Raw genomic sequence first — 21094 nt, forward strand, 5'->3', positions numbered from 1 at the left:
CGATCATGAAGGATTTTGGCTCTAATTAACTAACTATTACAAACAAGTTTCCTTGACTGTAAATTAGCGCAGGTCTGTGTAAATTAGCAGTTATCCTTGCTGCACGCACTCTGTGCGCCCGTAACATCTGCAAAACTGACCCAGTTACTTACCTTTTGCTAGAACACCATAAAATCCAAACAGCAGGGAGAAGAGAATAACATTCATCATGTCTGGAGACTCCGAAGCAGCTTTGCGCTTTCAAATAAAATAACGCATGAAAGAAGTTGTATTCCTGCTGTGGCTCCTTTCCCCCTTTCCCCCTTGCTCCTTTCTTTTCTCTCCACCGGACTACAAACGCAGCACAGCGCGGTTGACTGCTGCACTCTGAGCTGAGGATCACCGAATGGGAGACAGTTTCCTGAGTTTATCTGCGGGAGATCACGCAACAGGACACCGCGCTTGAGCTCCAGTGCAACTTTTTCCCATCGTTTCGGATTGTGGTGCGGCTTTATACTGTTCCCACAGTGCACCCACCGGATAGACGGCTTCCGTTACGTCCAGTGACACACCCAGCGCGCGCAACAGCGGTCCCATTTCAGCTGTCCCATGTAGTAAAACCTGCTAAATGTTATATTTTTCTAATATAAGAAAAATCAAAACTCTGTTTCCTCGGATTTTTCACACTTCGGATTGGACATTCACTTTTTGTTCCTAAGCCAAGAGTCTACATGCGCTATTTTCCATCGGGACGTTTACGCTTCACTGGAAATGATGCGCACTGATCAGCCGCTTGCGTATATCTTGTCAGTACCCAGGGCTGGTAAACGGGATGATCAGCACGTAGGCATTGGTAAACGAATAGTGAACTGATCGACATTTTAAAAAAAAAAGTGCTCTGCGGAAGGTGCCAAACATTCCACTACTGGAGAAAATCTGGTCTCACCACTAAAGGAAAGTCACTCACGTTTCCTTCAAACTGTAGTACAGGTGCATTTCAGTAAAAAACAAACAAACAAAACCACAACAAACCCCCCCAAAAAACAAAAACAAAAGAAATTAATTATTTCTGAAGCAACAGGAATGTTCAAAATTAAATTCAGTGGACTGAAACAGCAAATTTCATTGATTTATCTTAACAGCAAAGCAAATAAATTATGTAATAAGAGATACAAAAACAAAGAAAAAAGATGGTTCTGCATTGATAATGTGTCTTTAATATAAAGGGAAATGGACTATTTAACAATGATGTAAATTGCAGTTTTTTTATTCTTCATTTCTTCAGGGGATATTGTACATGGCACATTGTAATGGCACAGCTTGTCCACTGGGTGGTGGGGTGAGCTGAATGAGGATGGAGAAATGGACCAAACTCTTAAGTGTCTGCATAGAAAGGCTCACTTAGGTCTGGTAATGGTAATCTTACTGGGTCCTCAGGTTTAATGTGGAGGCTTTTTAATAGGACATAAAGTATAAAAGTGGCACCGTTAAGATAAATTAAATCACAGTAAAACTGAAAAGCACCTACTATGGATGGACTGTTCTCTTATCTACAGTTACAGCATATACCGCACATAAAGCTATTACTGTGGGATATACAAATGCACAGACGTACATATACAGTACAAGAACAACTCTTAAACTCAGAGTGAGCTGTGAACACATCCAGTAGCATACAGTACACGGGGTAATGCAAAAATACAGGGTTACATGTATTGTTCGAGAAAGAACTCTTTTCACAATAAGACTGCATGCAGCACAGGACACGGTTTGTTTCTGCAGTGAACAATGTAGCTGTGAATGGAAAAACAGGAAGTAATTGGCAACATTTACACGCACAGGATAATGTAGCCCACCTCAGATCTGCTCTGAAACCTGATGCGTACCAGCCTGTGTGATTGCGACAGGCTGGTGTTTGGTGCCAAATGTGAAGACTTTTACAGGGAACTTCGCCAAATGTAAAAAAACTGAAAAGAAAAAACAGCCTCTTGATGGGAACTTGGGAGTGTAATTCATAAAGCAAGTTGCAGGCTGCAGAGCCTTCCACGGCTCTAGAGCGAGCAATTTATGTAGCTGGACTAGTTTCTTGAGTGACATTGTTTGTCTTGGATTCCAGTGTTAACGTTTAAATGCAGCAAGCCAAAACAAACGAATCGATAATCAGCTTAAGATCAGATTTTTTTCTTTTTTGTCCATGCAACATTGCTGCAGTTGTTTGAGGAATATGAGGAAGCAGCAAGGTTTGGAACAGGGATGATACCCCCACTGGCCCAATGCCTTGGACACACTGCCAAAAACTGACTCATTGTGTTGCCATCCGTCATGACGACAATCTGAAGACAGACTTCAGGTCTGAAACCTCCTTCCTGTGCATTAGCTCTGTCGTGTAGTTCACGTGAGTAAGACGTTTGATTGGTCAGACCTGTCCCTTGGTCTGCTGACGAATCCAGTCGGTGAATTTGACCACCTGTGTGTAGACGCCGGGGCGGTTCTGCCTGGCACAGCCCTCGCCCCAGCTCACGATTCCCGCCAGGAACCACCGCCTGCCTCGCTCCAGACACACTAATGGACCCCCAGAGTCACCCTGAGGACACACACACCGATAAGCATGTAGACACAAACATAAAGATCATAAAGAGGAAGCAGTCAAAAATTCCTCCAGGGCGTTTTATATCTGCTCATAACTTTTAAGCTTCAACACCCGAGGATTAGACAACACGGAGGATGGTAACTAGCTGTCGCAAACATTAGCAGCAACTTTGACACTCTTAGATTTACTTTACCAGGTAAGTGGCTAACTAAATACTCACAAACATCGGGTATTTCCTAAATGCCTTCGTCAGGGATTGATGTTTGTTTCTTTGATGCAGCTGTTTTATGAGTTATAGCACAAGCTCCCTAATATAAGTTACTTCCGGTTTCAGACAGACTGAGCTTGAAAAGCTTTTTGAGAAGACAGTCATTATTAGGAATTCTAGGTGAAACGACCCTTTAAACAGCCCAGTTTAAAAAGCACCATAGTGAAGCTCAGATCTGCTGTATGTATTTTTTTATTTGATCTTTGATGATTTTCAGATAAAAAAGAAGTTTGTAATGAAGAGAAAGTCAGGTAAGGGTAGGATGAAAGATTCCACAAACGTTATGGAGGAGTAAGTAATGGATAATAGGCATTGATTTCTAAATAAAAGGACATGAAAAACTTAAGTTTTATTTTATTATTTATTATATTAAACTTCAGTATATTTTTAGCTAACTAGGGAGCTCAGTCTTCTTCTCTTGCCAACACTTTCTTTAAAGATGTCACACATTTTAGGGTCAACTTGAAAGAAAGGCAGATGTGAAATGTAAAAGTGAGGTCAGAGGTCAAATGTGACATGATATTTGGACACATGGAGTGAACCACCACTCACAACCACTAGCACTTTATATAGCCTCTGTAGAAATTATCCACACCCTCACTTACCTTAACTGCACTACTGTATAGCCCTGTGTAAACAATCATTCTGTACATACGATAATTTTTAACCCTACAACTGTTTACAACTTGCATAGTTCTGTATAGCTGTATATCTCAGATTCCTGTAAAGTTATTTATTTCATATTCTGTATAGTTTTTCATATTTATATCCTGTCCATATCCTGTACATAGCTTGTACTCACTACAGCCTGTACATACTTATAGTTATAGAATATTCACAACATACTTCATACCGTGTACATTATAACATAATAGACCCATTTCTGTAATATACTTGCATATCTATATTATTGCTAATATATATTGTAATATATCTATATCACTAAGCACTTCTGGATGGATGCAAACTGCATTTCGTTGCCCTGTACCTGTGCATGTGCAATGACAATAAAGTTGAATTCTAATTCTAATTCTAATTCTAAACTGTAATGTGATATTTAGAATCTCCATATATATGATCAGCCTGAATCAACAAACTAAACTTCAGCTCATGTTAGCGTTTGCTGAAATTACTGGCATTGTTCGTAAATCACTATAATAATGTGTGTGTACAAAAAATGCTTAGACTTCTAAAATTGTGGAGGTGAAATTGTGACACTCACCACAAACATGAAAGTTCCTGTAAAACCCTGACAGCTGTGTAGCACTTTCTGCAGAGACTAAATGATTATCTGCACTGATTATCTGATGATAACATGAGGAATAACGCTGTTAAATAAGGCATGTGAAACCAATTCTCTACTATTTTATATCTCGTGAGCACAATTTTATTTGTTTTCACGCCAGAAGTGGTTAGTTGGCTAAATAGAGGAGTCTTTACACAAGAAATCATAGGAAGCAGCATGTGATTAGCAAAAAGACACTGAGGAAGTAGATTTCTCTTGTATGGTTTAGATAAGATTTCTTGGAAATACTCCAAGAAAGTATCTTAAACCATTTCTGGTTAAGACTAAAAAGAAAGTTTTGAAATTTCTTAAGAAACCAGTGCAATGTTTTCCATAAAATCCATACACACTCACTTGACATGCATCCACACCTCCCTGCAGATTCCCAGCACAAAGCATCCTGGGAGTGACGGCGTCATCATACAACTTGTTGCAGGTGCTTCTATTTATGATCTTCACCGAGGCCTCTTGTAGGCGAGAGGCTAATTCACCTACAATCCACAGAAACAGTCAAAGTTTCCAGTAAAATTAAGTAAAATTTGCATATTTCTATTCAATTATGAGTGCTTACCATCCTCCATAAGAACTCCCCAACCTGTGACATAGCAGCTGGTCCCTGTGGTGAAAGTGTGAGAGGAGGCGGGGACGCACACAGGCTGCACCAAGTCACTGAAAAAAACAGGTGCGCTGAGCTCGAGGAGGGCGATGTCATAATCAGACGTGAACTGGTCATACTGTGGGTGGAGGAGGATGCGGCGGATCGGTCTGGTGGCTGCTCCTTGGTTTCCTGTGGTCATCACACGCATTCCCATGTATGCACGCCACGCATGTGCATCTGAGTATCTAGGATACACTGCGCTTAAATAAAGTGCTTATATATGAATCATCAACATAAGGTTCTCTGTAGTTTTCTTACTTAATGGCATCAGAGTCCTGGAAACAATGAGCAGCAGAGATAAGCCAGCGGTTTGAGACCAGCGTGGCTCCACAGACATGCCCGTAGCGATCCATCTGGAGGCTGACCTGCCATGGCCATGACCCAGCTACGGTGTCACTCCCTCCCACTATCTTGGTGCGTTTTTTGGGCCTGGTTCCACAGCCTGAGGAATAGATAAGGAACACATATGAAGATGTTAGAGCCTGTATTTTAATGAGCAAGTACAGCGGTATGAGGTGTGGTACTTGAGCAATTCCTGTACCACAGCGCAGCTCATCAGAGCCATCGTAGCAGTCTTTAACGCCATCACACTCCGGGTTGACCTTACTGACACACTTCCCATTGGCACATTTGTAGGAGGATGAGGAGCAGCCTTTAACATCTAAACAGAACAAAGGTTGTAATATTATTTTTTAAGAGCACACTGTTGCACTAAACCATAACTGTGACATCATAAGCACTCACATGCTCTGGTGCAGTTGAGCTCATCGCTGCGGTCTTTGCAGTCAATGACACCATCACACACAGACGACTTAGACAAACACACCTTGTTGGGACAGACGTGGTAACATTTACCTCCTGAAAAGCAAACAGAAGGCAGCATGAAACACATGACCGAACAAAACACTGACATATGAAGGTATTAAAAGAGCGGCGGTGTTTTCTGCTCACCACAGCTGCCCTCCTCACTGCTGTCCGCACAAATGCTCTGACTGACACACTGGCTTTGAGGTTTGCACTGGTTGTTCCCACACAACAGTTCCCCAGGCTTGCAGGATGCTAAAGGTTTGATACAGAGCACAAATAAATGTGGGTCTAAACCAGGGTTTGTGTCTATATCTGCATCAAGATGTATAAACATAATTCAAACCAGAGATCCCAAAACAAAGAATACAAGATTAAGCGTGTGAGGACAGCGCACAGGACTTAGGCAACAATACTTACAGCATTTAGCCTCGTCCCGTCCGTCTGAGCAGTCCTTTACTCCATCGCACACCTTCTTCAGAGGGATACAGCGACTATCTCCACAGCGAAACTGGCGAGGGCACGCTAATGACAGACAGCAAAGAAATTTTTAAAAAACCACAAAAACATAAATTAGAGGAAGAACTCAAACCAACCATATAATAACGAAATAACAACACTTTGTGCAGTAACAAAAGATGGGAATTTTTCAGGAGTTTACAGGGGATGAAACTAAATTTTACATTATGCAATCAGGACCACTTCAGATATTTACAACTAAGGAATTTTTATGATAGTGAAGGAAAGCCCAGTGTAAATCTGGACAAAAATAACTTAATTACAGCCTTAGTAGGGATCTACAGCTCTAAGAAATAAAGAGTAATATCTACTTATAGTGAAAGCATTCAGTTTCACTTACTGCCCTCTGGGGCGAAGGCTCGGTATAGCAAGTAGAAGCCCTTGTTGGTGAGAGATTCATCAGAGTGGAAGTGGAGGGTGAGAGGAGAGGAGTAGACTCGCTTTTTGCCGCTGTTTGACACTGGATTGCACAATCTGAAGATACAGTAAAATGAGGAGTTTCACTTTTAACTCTTAAGCATGCTCCAAAACATGGAGATAAAACACACCAGGAGTTATAATCAGCTTACTTCACTCCTCCGATGTCCAGCCAGTCCTTCTCACAGCCGTCTGATGATAGAGAATCCTGAATGTCCATTGTCACGATAGTTATGGAGATCAGGTATCCTGGTAATGGCACCTGAGGAAGTAACCAGAGATTATTAAGGAAAGTATTGCGATGCTGGAATGTCAACAGGCTACAGAAGAATATTCCATTGTTTCCTAACACATGCACACACTCTGTGTATGTACACAAACATTTTTATGTAGCTCACCCTCAGTGTCCATATGCAGTCTATATTGGGAGGATAATAGGAAGGGTAGTAGGGTGAGGAAATAGAGCCATTCCAGGAGGAAATTGACCCTCCACAACCTGCCCAGGAAGATGGTGACGCGGATAAGTGCACAAAGTACACACATATGTAATTATGTATGCAATTCAAAATGAAATTAGATTTTTATATGTCTGTGTGAGAGCACTCAAACCTGCTTTTGGGATGGCCTGGAAGTAAGCTTTAAAGATGGCTCCATCCCTCTGTCTGCTGAAAGAGAACGTGACTAGCATCACATTCCCAGAGGATGTCAGCTTCATAACCGGAGATGAGCCCGAAATAGGCAGCCCACACCACCTGCAGCAGTCACGCGCATCATTTTTAGAGACGGAACCAAGTTAAATGAATAAAAATAAATGTTACTTATCAGTTACTACTGCGTGTACACAAATATCAAAGCTCATAAAATGCTCTTTACCTGGCGATTATCTTGTTCTGTAAAGGAAGTAAGAAGTCATATGCAGAGAGCTTGTGAGTGGTGCAGCTTCCTGGTGTGGCGCCATGAAGGGTGAGGACAACCAGTCGAACCACGTGACCCGAGGGCACACGAAGTCTCCACTGGTAGTATGGCTTCTTGGGACTCACAAGGCTCAGGGTGCGGTTGTTACCATATTTGGCATAGAGGTCAAAGGACATGGCTAGACAGTGGAAATGATAATGATGCTGATGTTGTGAGTCAGATTAGATCTCTCTCACACACACACTTACACAGAAGAGCAAAGCATACTATTTATACAGTTAGTGCACATTTAAGCTCCTTTACAAAGCAACTCCACCTTTCCTGCTTTGTCTGACTTAATCAGTGTCGTATCTGATGTCTGCACTTGTGCTCTGCCCCTTCTGGTTTTCTGTGTACTTGCATGGAAAAGCAGGGAATTCTCAGAAATGTTTGACTCACCAAAACAGACTTAGGAGTTTTAAAGTGTCAAGCCAGAAGAGTACTGTCCTCACCTTGGAAGCCAAGCTGCCATTTCCCGCCCTGGATACTATTTGGATTTTTGATTTTGTCAGATCTTTCATCTGGATCAAAGTCGTCAGGGTCCAAACCTAAAAAGAAACAAATCAAGCATCAAAAATCTAAAACTTGGGTATAAAATTAGGCATTTATGAAAGTCTAACTATGTTATTTCTGTTTAAAAGAAAATCATTTTGCAGTAAAAGTACTTTATCTACCCAGTAAGTGAAGTATGTCATCATCTTGCTGCATAAAGTAGCGCTGCTCGTTGCGGCTTTCCCGCTGAATCTTGTTGCTCCCGGGAAGCCGCCGCTGAAGCCTCTCTGGGCTGGAGGTCTGAATTTCCATCGCAACATTGTCTGGGGCAGAGAATTTACTCCAGTAGAAGACGGTGAGCCCTTCTGCTCCTTCACTATCACACACAGAGGTTGGATCTCAGCGTGCTGCTGTCATGTATGTTCTTGGCATGCAAGAACCGTTGCAACACACAAGCAGATTTTGTTTAGGTGTAGCATACCTGAAGGCAGTAATTCCTGAGCGTACGTGGTAAGGGCTCCACGGAGAGGACTTGTAGAGGTCTGAGAACTGCGTTTTTAAAAAAAAAAATAAAGGTGTGGGGGGGTGACATCACAAATTGCACGCGAGATGGCTTTTTCCACTGAGGTGACATGAAAATACACCTGGTTGTGCAAATGCTTTGTTCTTGTTTGTGTGTATGAGACTCTTCATGTGTGCGTGCTGACTCTGAGCTGCACAGAGCTCCTTTGTGTCCCTTCCTGCCCGCTGTGAAGAGGTAAGATACTGGGTGGTATTGGCTCTTGGCCTTCAGTTCACCTGTTCTTTAATGAACAGATGGCCACAGAGATACTGTGACCACTTAACAAAGAAGCTAAATTGCCATTGCAGCTGCTTACAGGGATGTTAAACTATGGTACTGCAGTGTTTGGGGGAATTTTCACCTATCAATTTACTGTCAGATCCACTGCTATATACCTGACCTTCTGCTCCAAAAATCTAATCATATCTCCCTCGGCCCTTCTGTCATTCCAGATTACCCTACTGCCCTGTCTCTAGCTCTTAACCCCAGCATCAAACAGAGGTTCACCTGCTCTCTGTAGTGTCCGGTGCACAGAGTAGCTGATTGTGTGAAAGCAACACAGACAACGTTTTTATTGAGGGCCTGCTCTTCCTCTCACTCTTGCTGCCTGAGGCTAGCTAGGCTCACAAATACTGGGCTTGTCTTCAGCCCTGAAATGGCCCTGTCCCCCGGGGGTCTCAGGAACCTGCACACACACTGTGCCCAGCTCTTGTTACAGCTTTACATTTAACACTACCAGCGAGAGAAAGAGAAAGGGGCAGAAGAAAGTGGTGTGCAGAAAAAAAAGAGCGGAGATGGGAGGCTGAAGTAGATAAGGAGAAACTCTACAAATAAGAAAGCAAGGACAGAGGAGGAGGAGGAGAGCGGCTGTGTTTTGAATGTGCGACATAAAAAGAAGCAGTAACCTGCTGTAGAGAAGGATATCAAAGTCAGAGCAACAACAACAAGATCAGCTTCAGCCCAGGGGCAGGAAGGTCAAGCAGCACTCTAAAGTGTCATTCAGAGGGGAGGCAGTGACAGACAGGATCGCCGTTCCACTTACATAATGGTTCAAAGCCTGAGCCTGCAGGCGGAACTGAGGGGAGGTGGAGTCAGCCAGCTCAGAGGAGAAGCTCAGGTTTGGGAACTCCACGCTGCCTCCGAGAAAGAACACTGAGCAAGGCGGAGCTGTGGAGCAGGAGGGGGAGATTTGAGACAGGTGCACCGTGCGACTCAAAATAAATAACATTTAACACCAAAGGAATGGACCAGAAAAATCTCCTGCAGCTCCGTACTCACATGTTAAGTAGTGGAGTGTCAGTGCAATGGCTGCAATAAAGGGAAAGAAAGGCAAGAGACCCAACATCCATCTCCTCCAGGAATCACACACTGGAGCTTTTACCCCCTCCACGTTCTCTTCTGCCTGCTCCTCAGGCTTCGTGGGGGGGCTCAGTGAATGGGAGGGCTTTAAGTTCCCTTCTCCCTTTCAAAGACAAGGACACGACTCAAATATCATACAAGGTTTTTATGTCTCAAATTGCTTCTAATTGTTATTTTCATGGTAAAGAAAATGAAATCTATATACCACAAAGTCAGTAGAACAACATTTGACTGAGCCAGAAGCTGATTTTCAGAGAGCAATGGAGAACATCCTTCAGATTAAAAGATCTACTAAGACATTTAAGGACTTGGCAGGTTTCCCCCAGGGAAGCAGACAAAGAGTGGCTGGAGTGGTCTGCTTTCCCACGGCCTGGCTGTGCAGTGTCAGCAACTCAATCAAGTGGCCCACTCGGATGTGGACATTCATAAGAATGGGACCCAGAGACATCTAGAGCAAGATTTTACACTTAAGAGGAATCATAAGTAAGAGTCTGATGGACTCTAAATAGTATGTAGCCCTTTTGTATTGGGGGAATAAAAAGGGGGTGAAACAAGCAGACGGACTTAAAGAGTTACAATATGCTGAAAAAACAGTTCTCGCAGAAAGGTTTCAAAGAGACGCACTGATGGCTTACCTGTGGAGCAGTGTAGCCTGAGTGTCCATGCCCGGAGACGCAGTACACTTCACAAATCTTGCTTTTGGGGAGAGTCCACATAGCACTGTCCCGTTTAGCTCCGGAGAGGCGATATGCAACAATACCCCGGGCATAGAAACGATGGAGAGAGAGGAAATCCCCGCTGTCGCTTCCTCTGGAAAAAAAAAAGAAGGGGGAAAAAATCCCCACACCGAAACCTGACCCGAGGGGGCTTGGACGCAGCGGGCATTCACTGCCTCCCATTTACCTGAACCTGGCGGCAGGTGTCACACGGAGCCCCAGAATGCAGTGCGGGCACAATGAGAGCACTATGAAAGGGTACGATCCGCACAACCATCCGTGCGACAGATATTGTGGGCAAACTTCCTTGCCGTGTATGTGGGAGTTCAGCTCCGTGGGACAAAAGAGTGTTTGAGGGAAACGTGTGAGGTATTACAACTGGGGCTGGGCCGCTGTGCCCTTGGATGGTCCTTAGGGGACAAAAACTTATTGTGAGCTTTTATTCAGTATGTGAGATTAACGGCACTTTATAACATCAGTAAACTATTAATTATTGGATGCAAAAAATACACAACACAGGACACAAGGTATCTAGTAATGATGTTTTAATTTGGAATATTGTGCTGGGAATGGATGAGTTTCATTGTGTCATCTGATATGGCTGTAGATCCAAGAGGTGAACTTTGTGACCCTGCTGTAGACCCCGGGTAGGTTTGGTCTGCCGCAACCGGACCCCCAGCTGACAATCCCGATCAGGAACCAGCGACCCCCGCCTGGTGCCTGACATGACAAAGGGCCACCCGAATCTCCCTGAGATACGAAGAGTACACAACAGTAACTTGCAATGATTCACTCACTAATGTGCACAGAAATGCACGTGAGTCTTTTCTTTAAGAGTCTTTTCAGTTGGATGGGAGCATACCTTGCAGGCATCCCGCCCTCCTGAGGGGACTCCAGCACACAGCATGCGTGGTGAGATGATTCCGTATCGCTTCTTACACTCCGTCTGACTCATTACAGACACCTCTGCTTTCTGTAGCACCAAGGAAAGCACCGTGTCTGCAGAGCAGCGAGATGAGGACCACATATCAGACAACACATCACCTCCCAAATGGACTACTGCAATGATGTCTTGTCCTGCCTAACAATGTGCTGGATAAGCTGCAGTATGTTTAAAACTCAGCTGCACATCATCCTCAGCTTTGTGCACCTCTACTGACTCCTGGTCAGGCGGTATCTCCTATAAAAACCTCGTCGTCATCTATAAATCTCTACAAGCCCTTGCTCCCCACTGCTCATTCAGACCTTTGTAGTCCACAAAAGCCGACTCTCCATCCCCCACACCATACTGTGGTCCTGTTGCTGCCCGCACTAACTCTGACCACCCCCAAATCCACAATGCCTCATCTTTGGTTTTTTCAAAAACCAGTTCAAATGTCACCTATTCACTGAGGCCTTAAGCTCAGGCTTTTTTTTTGTTGTTGTTGTTTTTGCTTTACACACACACAAATCAAAGGCTTGTATTACTTCTATGGGATTTCTTTTACATATTTCTGTTTGTATTTTGCAAGCATGTATGTATAATTTTTTTGTCTTTATTTAAAACTTCATTTGTTTGCATCCGAAATATTTTGGATCATCTTGGGAAACATGGCATGCATGCAATCAACAGTTGAAGGCATTTGCCAGTAACTGCCTCACAAAGAGGTGAATTTAAATGAGTCCCCTAAGAATGGGCCTACATTTTATGCATTTATTGTTTATGTCTCTGAGGTCAAAAAACAAGTAGTTCAGCATTAAATATCATTTGCATCTTATAGCACTGTCCTAAAATAAAATAAAGGTGCTGTCCAGATTGTTAAAATTAAATATTTTATGTTTTTCGAATTGTTATTGCCAAATATATCTTGAGGATCTTACAGCTTCTAACCCAGTGACAGCTGGGGTAGGTTCCAGCCCCTTTGGATCCTAAATTTAAATAAACAGATAAAAAAAAGTCGATGGACAGATGTAAAAATTCTCAGACTTTGCTTGTACTTACCATCCTCAGTTCGGTATCCCCACCCAGTCACCACACAGCGGTGGCTGTCGGTGACGGTGTGGGAGGAGGACGGTAGGCACACAGGCTGGACCAGCGGGCTGAGGGAGGGTGGCCAAGGCTTCTTCAGCTGCAGCAGCGCGATGTCGTAGTCAAACATTTGAGAGTTATAATACTCGTGCACCACGATCCGCTGTATCTCCACCACGTACTTGGCATGGCCTTGTGTCAGCATGCCGAGGTGGGCGCGCCAGTAACGTGGATCAGAGAGCCTGCAGAGGTCAAAGTTCAGGGACATTAAAGAAGCAGGTTGTATAAACTGGAACTTACTAAACTAGATCTTACACAGCTAAAAGAAAGATAAGTTGAGCTGATGAATTGATAATCTTTAATCTAAAGATATCATGTGAGGTCTTTGGCAGATTATAACCTGTGAAAAACAGTGGGCTTGCAAGTAAACCAGCTGCTCAGAATAATTGATGCAATGTTATCACTAAATTAAAAGAATACTTATAGTTCATAAGAACACCAGCGAGCTTGGCTGACCTTTGCTTGTTGAAGCAGTGAGCAGCTGAGACGAGCCAATCAGTGGAGAGGACAGAAGCACCGCAGTACAGGTGACCATCAAAATAGAGGCTGACCTGCCAAGGCCACTCCCCCTCTGCAGAGTTTACTCCACCCACGATACGCTCCAAGCCAGTTGACGTGAACACCCTGGTCAATGGGGAGGGACGACCACAAGCTGAGGGTGATAGAGATGGGTTTGTTGTTACACTTGTTAGATTTTAAAGGTGACCACAGTGTTTGTGAGCGTATTTTACCATTTAAACCCGTCTGGTTCTGCCACATGATGCAGTTAAATTTAACTGCATCATGTGGCAGAATCTGATATTATTATGTGTATGCACAGATCTGCCACACATTTAAATGCATGTGCATACTATGTCTTTATCAGTGTGTACAGCTCGTGGCACAAGTTACACACACACAATAATCACCCATGTTGACATGCTGATTCATCACCATGGCTGGCAGTCCCTGCTGCCACCTTATTAAAACTCAGAGCTTTGATGCACGTGTGTGTGTGTGTGTGTGTGTGTGTGTGTGTGTGTGTGTGTGTGTGTGTGTGTGTGTGTGTGTGTGTGTGTGTGTGTACTAAGCTCAGTGTTAGTGAGTGATCAAAGGCAGACCTGTTCCCACCACCTTGAGACCCCATCATGATAAAATAACAGCAAACAGAGAGAGCTACGGGTCACCTCAGCGCTGCAGGTCAGCAAGTTTGCAGCTCAGTGCCCAGAGGGTTAGAAAAAAAGACAGCTTTCTCATGAGACTGCATGAAAGATCTGGCAGTGTGGTGGCAGCATAATCACAGTCATAAAAATCAGATACATCAGAGGGTAAGCAAATATAATTTCAGCAAATATTTGTGATTACAGCTTGAACCAGCTTTATTTCACTGAATCTATTTGCCAAACACTTATGATGTTAGCAAAGCAAACAACTGAGGAAATAATAAAAAGGTGGAGCCAACAGCATTTTAAAGGCACCTTACATCTACAGTTCAGCATGTACTGCTCCTGCTGCTGCTCTAAAACTCAAGTGAACTGAACAAAAAGCCACTGAAATTCAATCTGGTAAGTATAAAACGTTTTAAGCTTATTAATTACACTATTATTATTCAGGCACTGAGGTGGCCACTCCAAGGATAATCCAGGAACAAATTCCTACCACAAAACTGTTACTATTTCCAGTATTAGATGTGATAATGTTACTAAAACGCAAACAAATTTAATTAACAAGAAGTCAAAATCCGAAAATCTCTGTCGGGGTTTCCTTCCGAGTAGGAAACCTCTTTATTGTGTAAAACGTTTCCTACTTGGCAGCGTGATTGCAGCTTCATCCTCGCAGAACTGGATGTTCTGATTTTTTTAAAAATAAAAAAAGCCGGACAGAACAATTCAACCTTTTTTTTTTTAATAATTTGAAGATATTTGAGCATAATTATGAACTATTTATACAAAAACTGAAAATGAATGCAGTTTATGAAAGAGTTCAAATGTAGTCTCATACAAACCCAACATCACACAGCATGTTGGGAGTAGAGTCACCTACAAGAGCGCAAACTGTAATTGTTGCATGCTACAAAAATACGATGTGTACACAGGGCACGTATCGAGGAGTACTCACCACAGTCGGCCTCATCACTGCGATCCTGACAGTCATCGAGTCCGTCACACTTTGCGTTCTTTTTCAGGATGCAGGAGCCGCTTTTGCACTGATATCTGATTGCAGAGCAGGTCGTTTCTGATGAAACAAGTCTCAGTTATTAGTGGCTAAAAGGCACGTTTCATTTTATAAAGTTGCAAACGACACGTACCATGAGTGCAGTTGAGTTCATCGACTCCATCTGTGCAGTCTGTCTCTCCATTGCATCCTAGCAGAGGATGCAGGGGACTATTGGCACCACAGCTCATCGTGGGCCTTGCTGTGAAAATATGCATCATTTTTTAAAGTGCAGACTGAGTTCTCAAGGAAATAAACACATTTAAACCACATGCCAGACATCAAGAACAGTGTAACGTTTCAACAGGAACTCACGATGCTATTTTAAACAGACAAGGAATGAAAGCCGAACATTCCCATTGTTTAAAAAAACAAAATCAAAAATGGTTAATTGGAAAACAACTTACAGCAGAAGACCTCGTCACTCTCATCCTGGCAATCATCCAGGCCATCGCAGAGTCGAGTCTTCTGCACACACAGTCCCGTGTTGCACAAGAAATGGCTCTCTGGACAGGCTGGTGAGCAGAGAAACAGAAACAAAACTAAATCTCTATCATTTTGTTGTACTGGCTCAATATAACACAACACAATAAACTTCTCTGGGGCTGCAATACAGTGACAATTAACAACAAAAGAGCTACAAGAGTTTCAAGAGCTACAGTAAAAGATTATCTTTTTTTTCACAAGAACTTCCATATTTATTTTCCAACATTTTCACTTTGTAATTTTTAGAATCCACTTATGAACAAAGTTCACATGCACACAGATACACAGAGACACGCATTTCCTGCACCCCATCCTAGCGGTCACAGTGAGTCAGGCTGGAGTTATGCTGTGCTTACGCTGGTTCATACTGTAGCTGCTATAAGATGCCTGGAAAGGCTGAGTAGAGGTACGTGAGCTGCAGCGAAACTCCATATCTGGATTGTAGTCAGCAATCCGAAAAACCGTGTCATGTCCCACGTAGCTTCCACAGTAACTGTGGAAGGAAAACAAGCATCAAGAAAAATCATCACAGGATGTGGGACAAATATGGTCGTGGTCAAATGAATGGTCTAAAAATATCCAGGACATTCAATACATGAGGTGACTATCCATCTCTGTAGACTACTGAAAATACCCAATAATAATAGGCAGTGGAACTTATTATTTGAATTCAGTGTGAGCAGGTGTAGCCACGTACATGACTTCATTGACCTTCCACCAGCCTTGGTCACAGCCATTCATGTCCTTCAGTTTCAGAACATAGTTGTGGAAGCGCAGTGCAACTCCTAAAGTGGAGTTCTGGGTCTGTTATAAAATGACAGAACACACAATGAACGAAAACTAATAATAATAATAATGTGTGTGTGTTCGTGTGTCACTTGTTTGTCTACCTTAAACTTCCAGGTACAGGAGCACTGTGGGGGCAGCATGCTGGGGTAGAAGGGGCTGTACATTCGATCTCTGATATCAGGCTCCAACTGGGTCTCAATTTGAGACATACAAACTGAGAGTGACAGAGAGAGGCCTGAGGGTTATAGTTTCCCAAGCTAATGCTAGATGTTACATAAATCTGGGTGCTGGAACATTATATTATTGAGAAATCATTCTTTAGAAGCAGACTTATTATACATATTTTTAAAAAATCCTACACAATTCACTAAAATATTAATTTCATGTCGATGCTTTGCTTTCAGAAAACTTGTTTGTCAAGAACTACTGGCTTATAAGACAGAGCAGGTAAATGTCTCATACCTTCCTCAGCGATTGCCTCAAAGTATCCTCTGAAATTTTTATTCCCGTTGGTCATTCTGAAGGACAGCAGCATGAAATTGGAGGTAGAAACGATGGAGACGGCGCTGGAGACCGGCTCACACAGGCTGCAGCACAAAGAATGTAGATCAGCACATGTGAAATTTGTATTTATGAGTGTATAAATATTCTTGGTAGTCTAAGTGCCAATGACTGGGACTTCTTTAAGTGAAACGTGGGGACCGACTTATTTAAACCTCTGAAAAGATGGATGCCTGAAAAGACTGAGCAGAGGTACGTGAGCTGCAGCGCAACTCTGGATTGCAGTCAGCAATCCGAAAAAACGTGCCGTGTGCCACGTAGCTGTGAGTCTGTCAGTGAAGTTAAAAATACTTATGATACCTATAAATACTTAGAATATATATGTAAATGTCAGATGCTCTGGAATAACCTGCTCTGGACTGATGAATCTAAGATGGACCTTCTGGCCACAGTAAGAACAGATGTGTTTTAATGTAAGGCCATCTGAGGAAGGCTCAAAAAGCAGAAATGGTGTGATATTGGAAAGGCTTAGTGGTATTGATCATCATACCACTAAAAAAAACCTTTAGAAATCTGCAGGAATTCTGTGTGTTGTTTTAGAGAATCTTAACTATACTGTAAATCAAACTTGTGCTCTGGTGCAGACTCGCCTGTGCAGAATGCGCCCTCTCATGGGCAGCAGAGCGTCATACACAGTGAGGGCATCGTTCACGCAGTCACTGGGCTCAATAACAAATGAGGTGATGGTGAGGCGGATCAGAGAGCCAGGGACTGCAGTGAGCTTTACATGGCAATTTATACCGCCCCATGACGAGAAGACGCTTAAAGGGACCATCACCCCAGGAAGGTTTGCATACATCTTATCTACACACTGAGAGTCTGGAAGGAGAGAGAGAAAAAACCTCATGGAAACAAAATGCAGACATGCAGGATGTTCGTTATTCACCTCAGTAGTTCTTACCTGCTGTGTTGGATGAATAATCTGAACGCTGAACACCTGCAAGAGAGCAGAATAGTCAGTTTATTCTAAGGTTCAGAGTGATAAATATGCATTAGACTACAGGTGAGACACACAAATGCACCATTGATGAGGATGGAGTCTATGTCAACTGGAAGACCCAGCAGGTAGCCTACAGAGGACCTGTTCAGGCTGGTGTGGACTGAATCTCTGAAAATGGCTGCTAAGCACTCCTCACACATCTCTGAGCTCTTCAGTTGAGGGACCACAAAAGCCATCCAGAAATGCACCAACACGCCACCCTTGTTGTTGTTACTTGGGGAGGAAAACAGATTGATAGAACATCTTTAAAATCATAAAACTAAATGAAAAACAGCAGATTTGTTTGGTTTTAGTTCATGATGACAAGGAGCACCATAGTACCTGAGGTCTGAAATGACAGCTTGCTTGTAGAGTTTCGCAACTGAGGACATTTTGTACACATTGTTCACCTGCAAGACACCAATAATGACACCAATAATTAACAGCAGATTAGTACAGACCAGCAGTTCACCAGCAGGGTTACACTGACACCTACCACGTGCTGGATTTTATTTGCCATGGACACAAACTCATGAGACTGTGGTTGCCGGTACTCTGGGATAAACTCCACATTGGCTACACGGAACATCCCAGCGAAATATGCTCCACTGTTACTTTCCCTGCGAACTGAGGAAATCTGGTCAAATTTAGCTTTTTTTCCCCCCATCGAGCTACTACATTACAATAATACATTTTAATAACATGCTGCCAATAAAATTAGCTAAACGTTTTTGCACAGCATCTAAACACTGAACTTTGCAAAGATATTTAATGGACAGTTCACCTCAAAATCTAATTTACTCATTTTTCCTCTGGCCTGTTGTCACCTAGATTGTTTTAGTGTGAGTTGTCCAGTTTTGGAGATCTACTCATGACAAAATAAAAATAAATAAACCATGAATTTTTTTACATATCAACAAATAATAAAAATGATCCAGACCTAAGCAAATCTTAAAATCTATCCAACCTCAAAGGAATTATAAAAAATGCCATATTGCACAGTGTCATTATTTATTTAAACAAATTAAAATGCAAGTGTGTGTTAACAAGGAGGAAAGACATCAATGATGATCTTGAAGAAGTAATTGCTGATGCCCATTAACTTGGGAAGGGTTTGGCCATTTCCAAACAATTTGAATTGCATCTCTCTGTAGTGAGAAACCAGGACAGTTTTCAGTCTTCCCAGCAGTGGACGACACATCAAATTTAGCCCAGGGTCAGAGAGCAAACTGGAGATGGTTGTTCATAATGCACAGCACCATGTTTGGCGAAAAGAAAATGCAGCATATCAGCACAAACACGTCATTGCATCTGTTAAACACAGTGGTGCCGGAAGGTTGATTATTTGGGCCTGTTTTGAAGCCACAGGACTTGGGCACCTTGCAGTCAACGAGTTGACCATGAACTCATCTGTGTAGTAAGTGTTTTAGAGTCTTCATGCAACAGGACAATGATTGGACGCACAGAAGCAGAACACCTGAACAAAAGTCAGCAAACTGAAGCAACATTATAAAGAAGAGTGGGCCACTTCCTCCACAGTGGTGTGAGAGACTGATAAAGCCATACAGAAAATTGATTCCTTCAAGTTATTGCTGCTAAAAGTGGTTATACAGCCTGCTGAACCACGGAGTGTGCTTAAATTTTTTACATATAGCTCCTGCATTTTAGCTTAGTTTTTCTTAAATGAATACCAGCACACTGTAGCATGTGTTTGATGTAGTTCCTCTGAGGTTATATTTAGTTTAACTTAACCTGATATGTAAAACCTTAAAATTGAAAGAGCGCGTACTTCCTTTTTACTGTATTATTTGTGTCATCCTTCAAATATAGTGGAACAAAACTCTATTTTTCTTGTAGTTTTAAGAAGCCAAGTCATGATTTTTTAAAAGAGACAGCGATGATGAGTTTCTTACATTTATTTTTGAGCATGTTTTTTTTATTTTTTTTTTATGAACCTTTGACCCAAACTTGGGTCACTGGAGGAATCAAATACTAAAATTATTGTTCATTTGTAACTGCTTCAAAATGCTCTTGCATCAGTTTTTCACTGTTAAATAAACCAATACACATTTATAGACTCGTCATTTCTTTGTAATTACTTAAAATTATGAATGCAGCAGGGAGACAGCCGCACACTTTCCTGACTACAGATGAGGCCCAAAGAGAAAACAGTTTAATCTGTGGTGAACTGTCCCTTTAAATATCTTTCAGGAGCAACATTTTTGTTTTGTTTGTTTCTTTTTTATATAAAAGTGTAAGAATACTTCCACTTACAAATAAAGACCCACAGCAGCGACCACATGATCACCACCACCACGAACACTACTGCTGTGATGATTACAGTTATGTATGGGATGTTCAGCAGACGGAGCCACAGCCTCTTGAGTCCTTTGGGCTTCCGTCTAGTCTTCCTGTACTTCCTGCGCAGCTTCTGCAGCGTGTGGTCCACCGTTGCCACCTCCACTGACACATCTGCAATCTACAGCCAGACAGGGGAACACGGTCATGGCCATTCAAAGCTGTATATCACATGGACAGCACATTTTGCTTGCCCTTTAGAGCAATCACACAAAAGGGCAAACTATGGGAATGGATTTAATGGTGCTGAAATAATAGGAAAAGAACACCAAAAGCAATTAACAGTTCACTATGAAGATTCAGGATCAGGACGAAAGGGCACAAGAGGGTGAAGCCAGCTCTCCGGGGCAGACCATCCTCCTCTTATCTCTTTACTGTATCTGCAGGTCAACTTTCTTCTATTACAGTAAGCTGAATAATCAATCCCAAGTGCATGAGTGACAGAGGTTCTGAATAATGCATGGTTCAAAATCTATTTGATCTGCTACCAGTGATTCAAATATGTGCCAGCTAAAAACGAGGCTGGTTTACTTGGCACCTTAGCTCGTGACCCAGTGTCTGAAAGCAGTACCAACTCCATCAGATGTAACTTCAGTGCTCATTGAGTTACCCAATGCACATGTATTATTCATTCAGTGTCATCCCATACTGTGCAACTGGCAAATATTCCATCACAAGTTAGCAGACCATAGAGACGTAGTAAAAATATCAATATCCATTTAAGCACATTTAAATGTGAAATAAGCTGAGAGATTTAAAAAAGTTTTGAGATGTGTCAATAAAGTAAATCTTCCAGGATTTGAGTCTGGAGACACGGCTATGCTGAAGCGCAAAACTCAACACAAAAGCATCAAGGTTACACAAATCTACACACACAGCTATTTGTTACCAAGTTAACGATACAGCTTACTTACACTGGCACAGTCCTGTCGAGATGGATCATCATCTCCACTGGTCTGCTTGTTCTCATCGTGCTGCGCGCCCATGACACAGGCATCCCTTCAAGCCGCAATCATCTACTTTCTGACTTTTGTTCTTTCAGATCCATTCCCACTGC

General features: G+C 42.5%; 3 protein-coding genes across 4 annotated transcripts in view; all 3 read right to left on the minus strand.

Moving 5' to 3' along the window:
* Positions 1-476, minus strand: part of flt1 (fms related receptor tyrosine kinase 1) — a 42816-nt gene extending 42340 nt beyond the window's left edge. The window contains exon 1 of the mRNA XM_085287198.1: positions 153-476. Coding sequence (XP_085143324.1) covers positions 153-210 — 58 coding nt within the window. The 5' untranslated portion in view covers positions 211-476. The remainder of the gene's footprint in view (positions 1-152) is intronic.
* A 722-nt stretch (positions 477-1198) lies between these two features.
* LOC146567383 (suppressor of tumorigenicity 14 protein homolog) lies at positions 1199-10603 on the minus strand. Of its 2 annotated transcripts, XM_085287203.1 has the most exons (19): positions 10523-10603; positions 9807-9990; positions 9571-9695; positions 8448-8515; positions 8149-8342; positions 7927-8022; positions 7394-7613; positions 7130-7272; positions 6919-7016; positions 6673-6782; positions 6444-6577; positions 6005-6109; positions 5732-5839; positions 5525-5638; positions 5322-5441; positions 5039-5222; positions 4694-4965; positions 4477-4613; positions 1199-2563 (listed from the first exon to the last, which is right to left on the minus strand). In XM_085287203.1, the coding sequence occupies exons 1-19, from the start codon at positions 10601-10603 to the stop codon at positions 2396-2398; spliced, it is 2661 nt and encodes an 886-aa protein (XP_085143329.1). In that variant the 3' UTR covers positions 1199-2395. The 2 variants fall into 2 exon arrangements, with proteins under 2 accessions (XP_085143329.1, XP_085143328.1); XM_085287202.1 differs by lacking the exon at positions 10523-10603 and having other exon boundaries at positions 9807-9978.
* Positions 10604-11134: 531 nt separating this feature from the next.
* Positions 11135-21079, minus strand: tmprss7 (transmembrane serine protease 7). Its single transcript, XM_085287204.1, has 18 exons — positions 20952-21079; positions 19954-20158; positions 18176-18306; positions 18022-18089; positions 17723-17913; positions 17602-17637; positions 17291-17519; positions 16602-16726; positions 16241-16353; positions 16048-16154; positions 15707-15843; positions 15272-15379; positions 14959-15066; positions 14769-14885; positions 13128-13323; positions 12585-12853; positions 11466-11602; positions 11135-11353 (listed from the first exon to the last, which is right to left on the minus strand). The coding sequence occupies exons 1-18, from the start codon at positions 21021-21023 to the stop codon at positions 11192-11194; spliced, it is 2511 nt and encodes an 836-aa protein (XP_085143330.1). The 5' UTR covers positions 21024-21079; the 3' UTR covers positions 11135-11191.
* Between the last annotated feature and the right edge of the window lie 15 nt (positions 21080-21094).

Source organism: Mchenga conophoros, linkage group LG9 (assembly GCF_057382185.1).
Source record: "Mchenga conophoros isolate Kocher_MC1m ecotype Shallow Benthic linkage group LG9, M_conophoros_male_GT1.1, whole genome shotgun sequence".
Lineage (NCBI taxonomy): Eukaryota > Metazoa > Chordata > Actinopteri > Cichliformes > Cichlidae > Mchenga > Mchenga conophoros.

What these genes read in the sequence shown, in the direction of transcription:
- LOC146567383 (XM_085287203.1), bottom strand. Translation starts at nt 10,603, where the DNA reads ATGTGGACTCTCCCCAAAAGCAAGATTTGTGAAGTGTACTGCGTCTCC. An exon ending in CAGTGAGGAGGGCAGCTGTG is followed by an intron (nt 5,639 to 5,731) that starts GTGAGCAGAAAA and finishes TTTGCTTTTCAG; the next exon opens with GAGGTAAATGTTACCACGTC. An exon ending in GAGGTGTGGATGCATGTCAA is followed by an intron (nt 2,564 to 4,476) that starts GTGAGTGTGTAT and finishes GTGTGTCCTCAG; the next exon opens with GGTGACTCTGGGGGTCCATT.
- tmprss7 (XM_085287204.1), bottom strand. Translation starts at nt 21,023, where the DNA reads ATGGGCGCGCAGCACGATGAGAACAAGCAGACCAGTGGAGATGATGAT. An exon ending in CCTGTACCTGGAAGTTTAAG is followed by an intron (nt 16,155 to 16,240) that starts GTAGACAAACAA and finishes ATTTTATAACAG; the next exon opens with ACCCAGAACTCCACTTTAGG. An exon ending in TGGAAGGTCAATGAAGTCAT is followed by an intron (nt 15,844 to 16,047) that starts GTACGTGGCTAC and finishes TTCCTTCCACAG; the next exon opens with TTACTGTGGAAGCTACGTGG.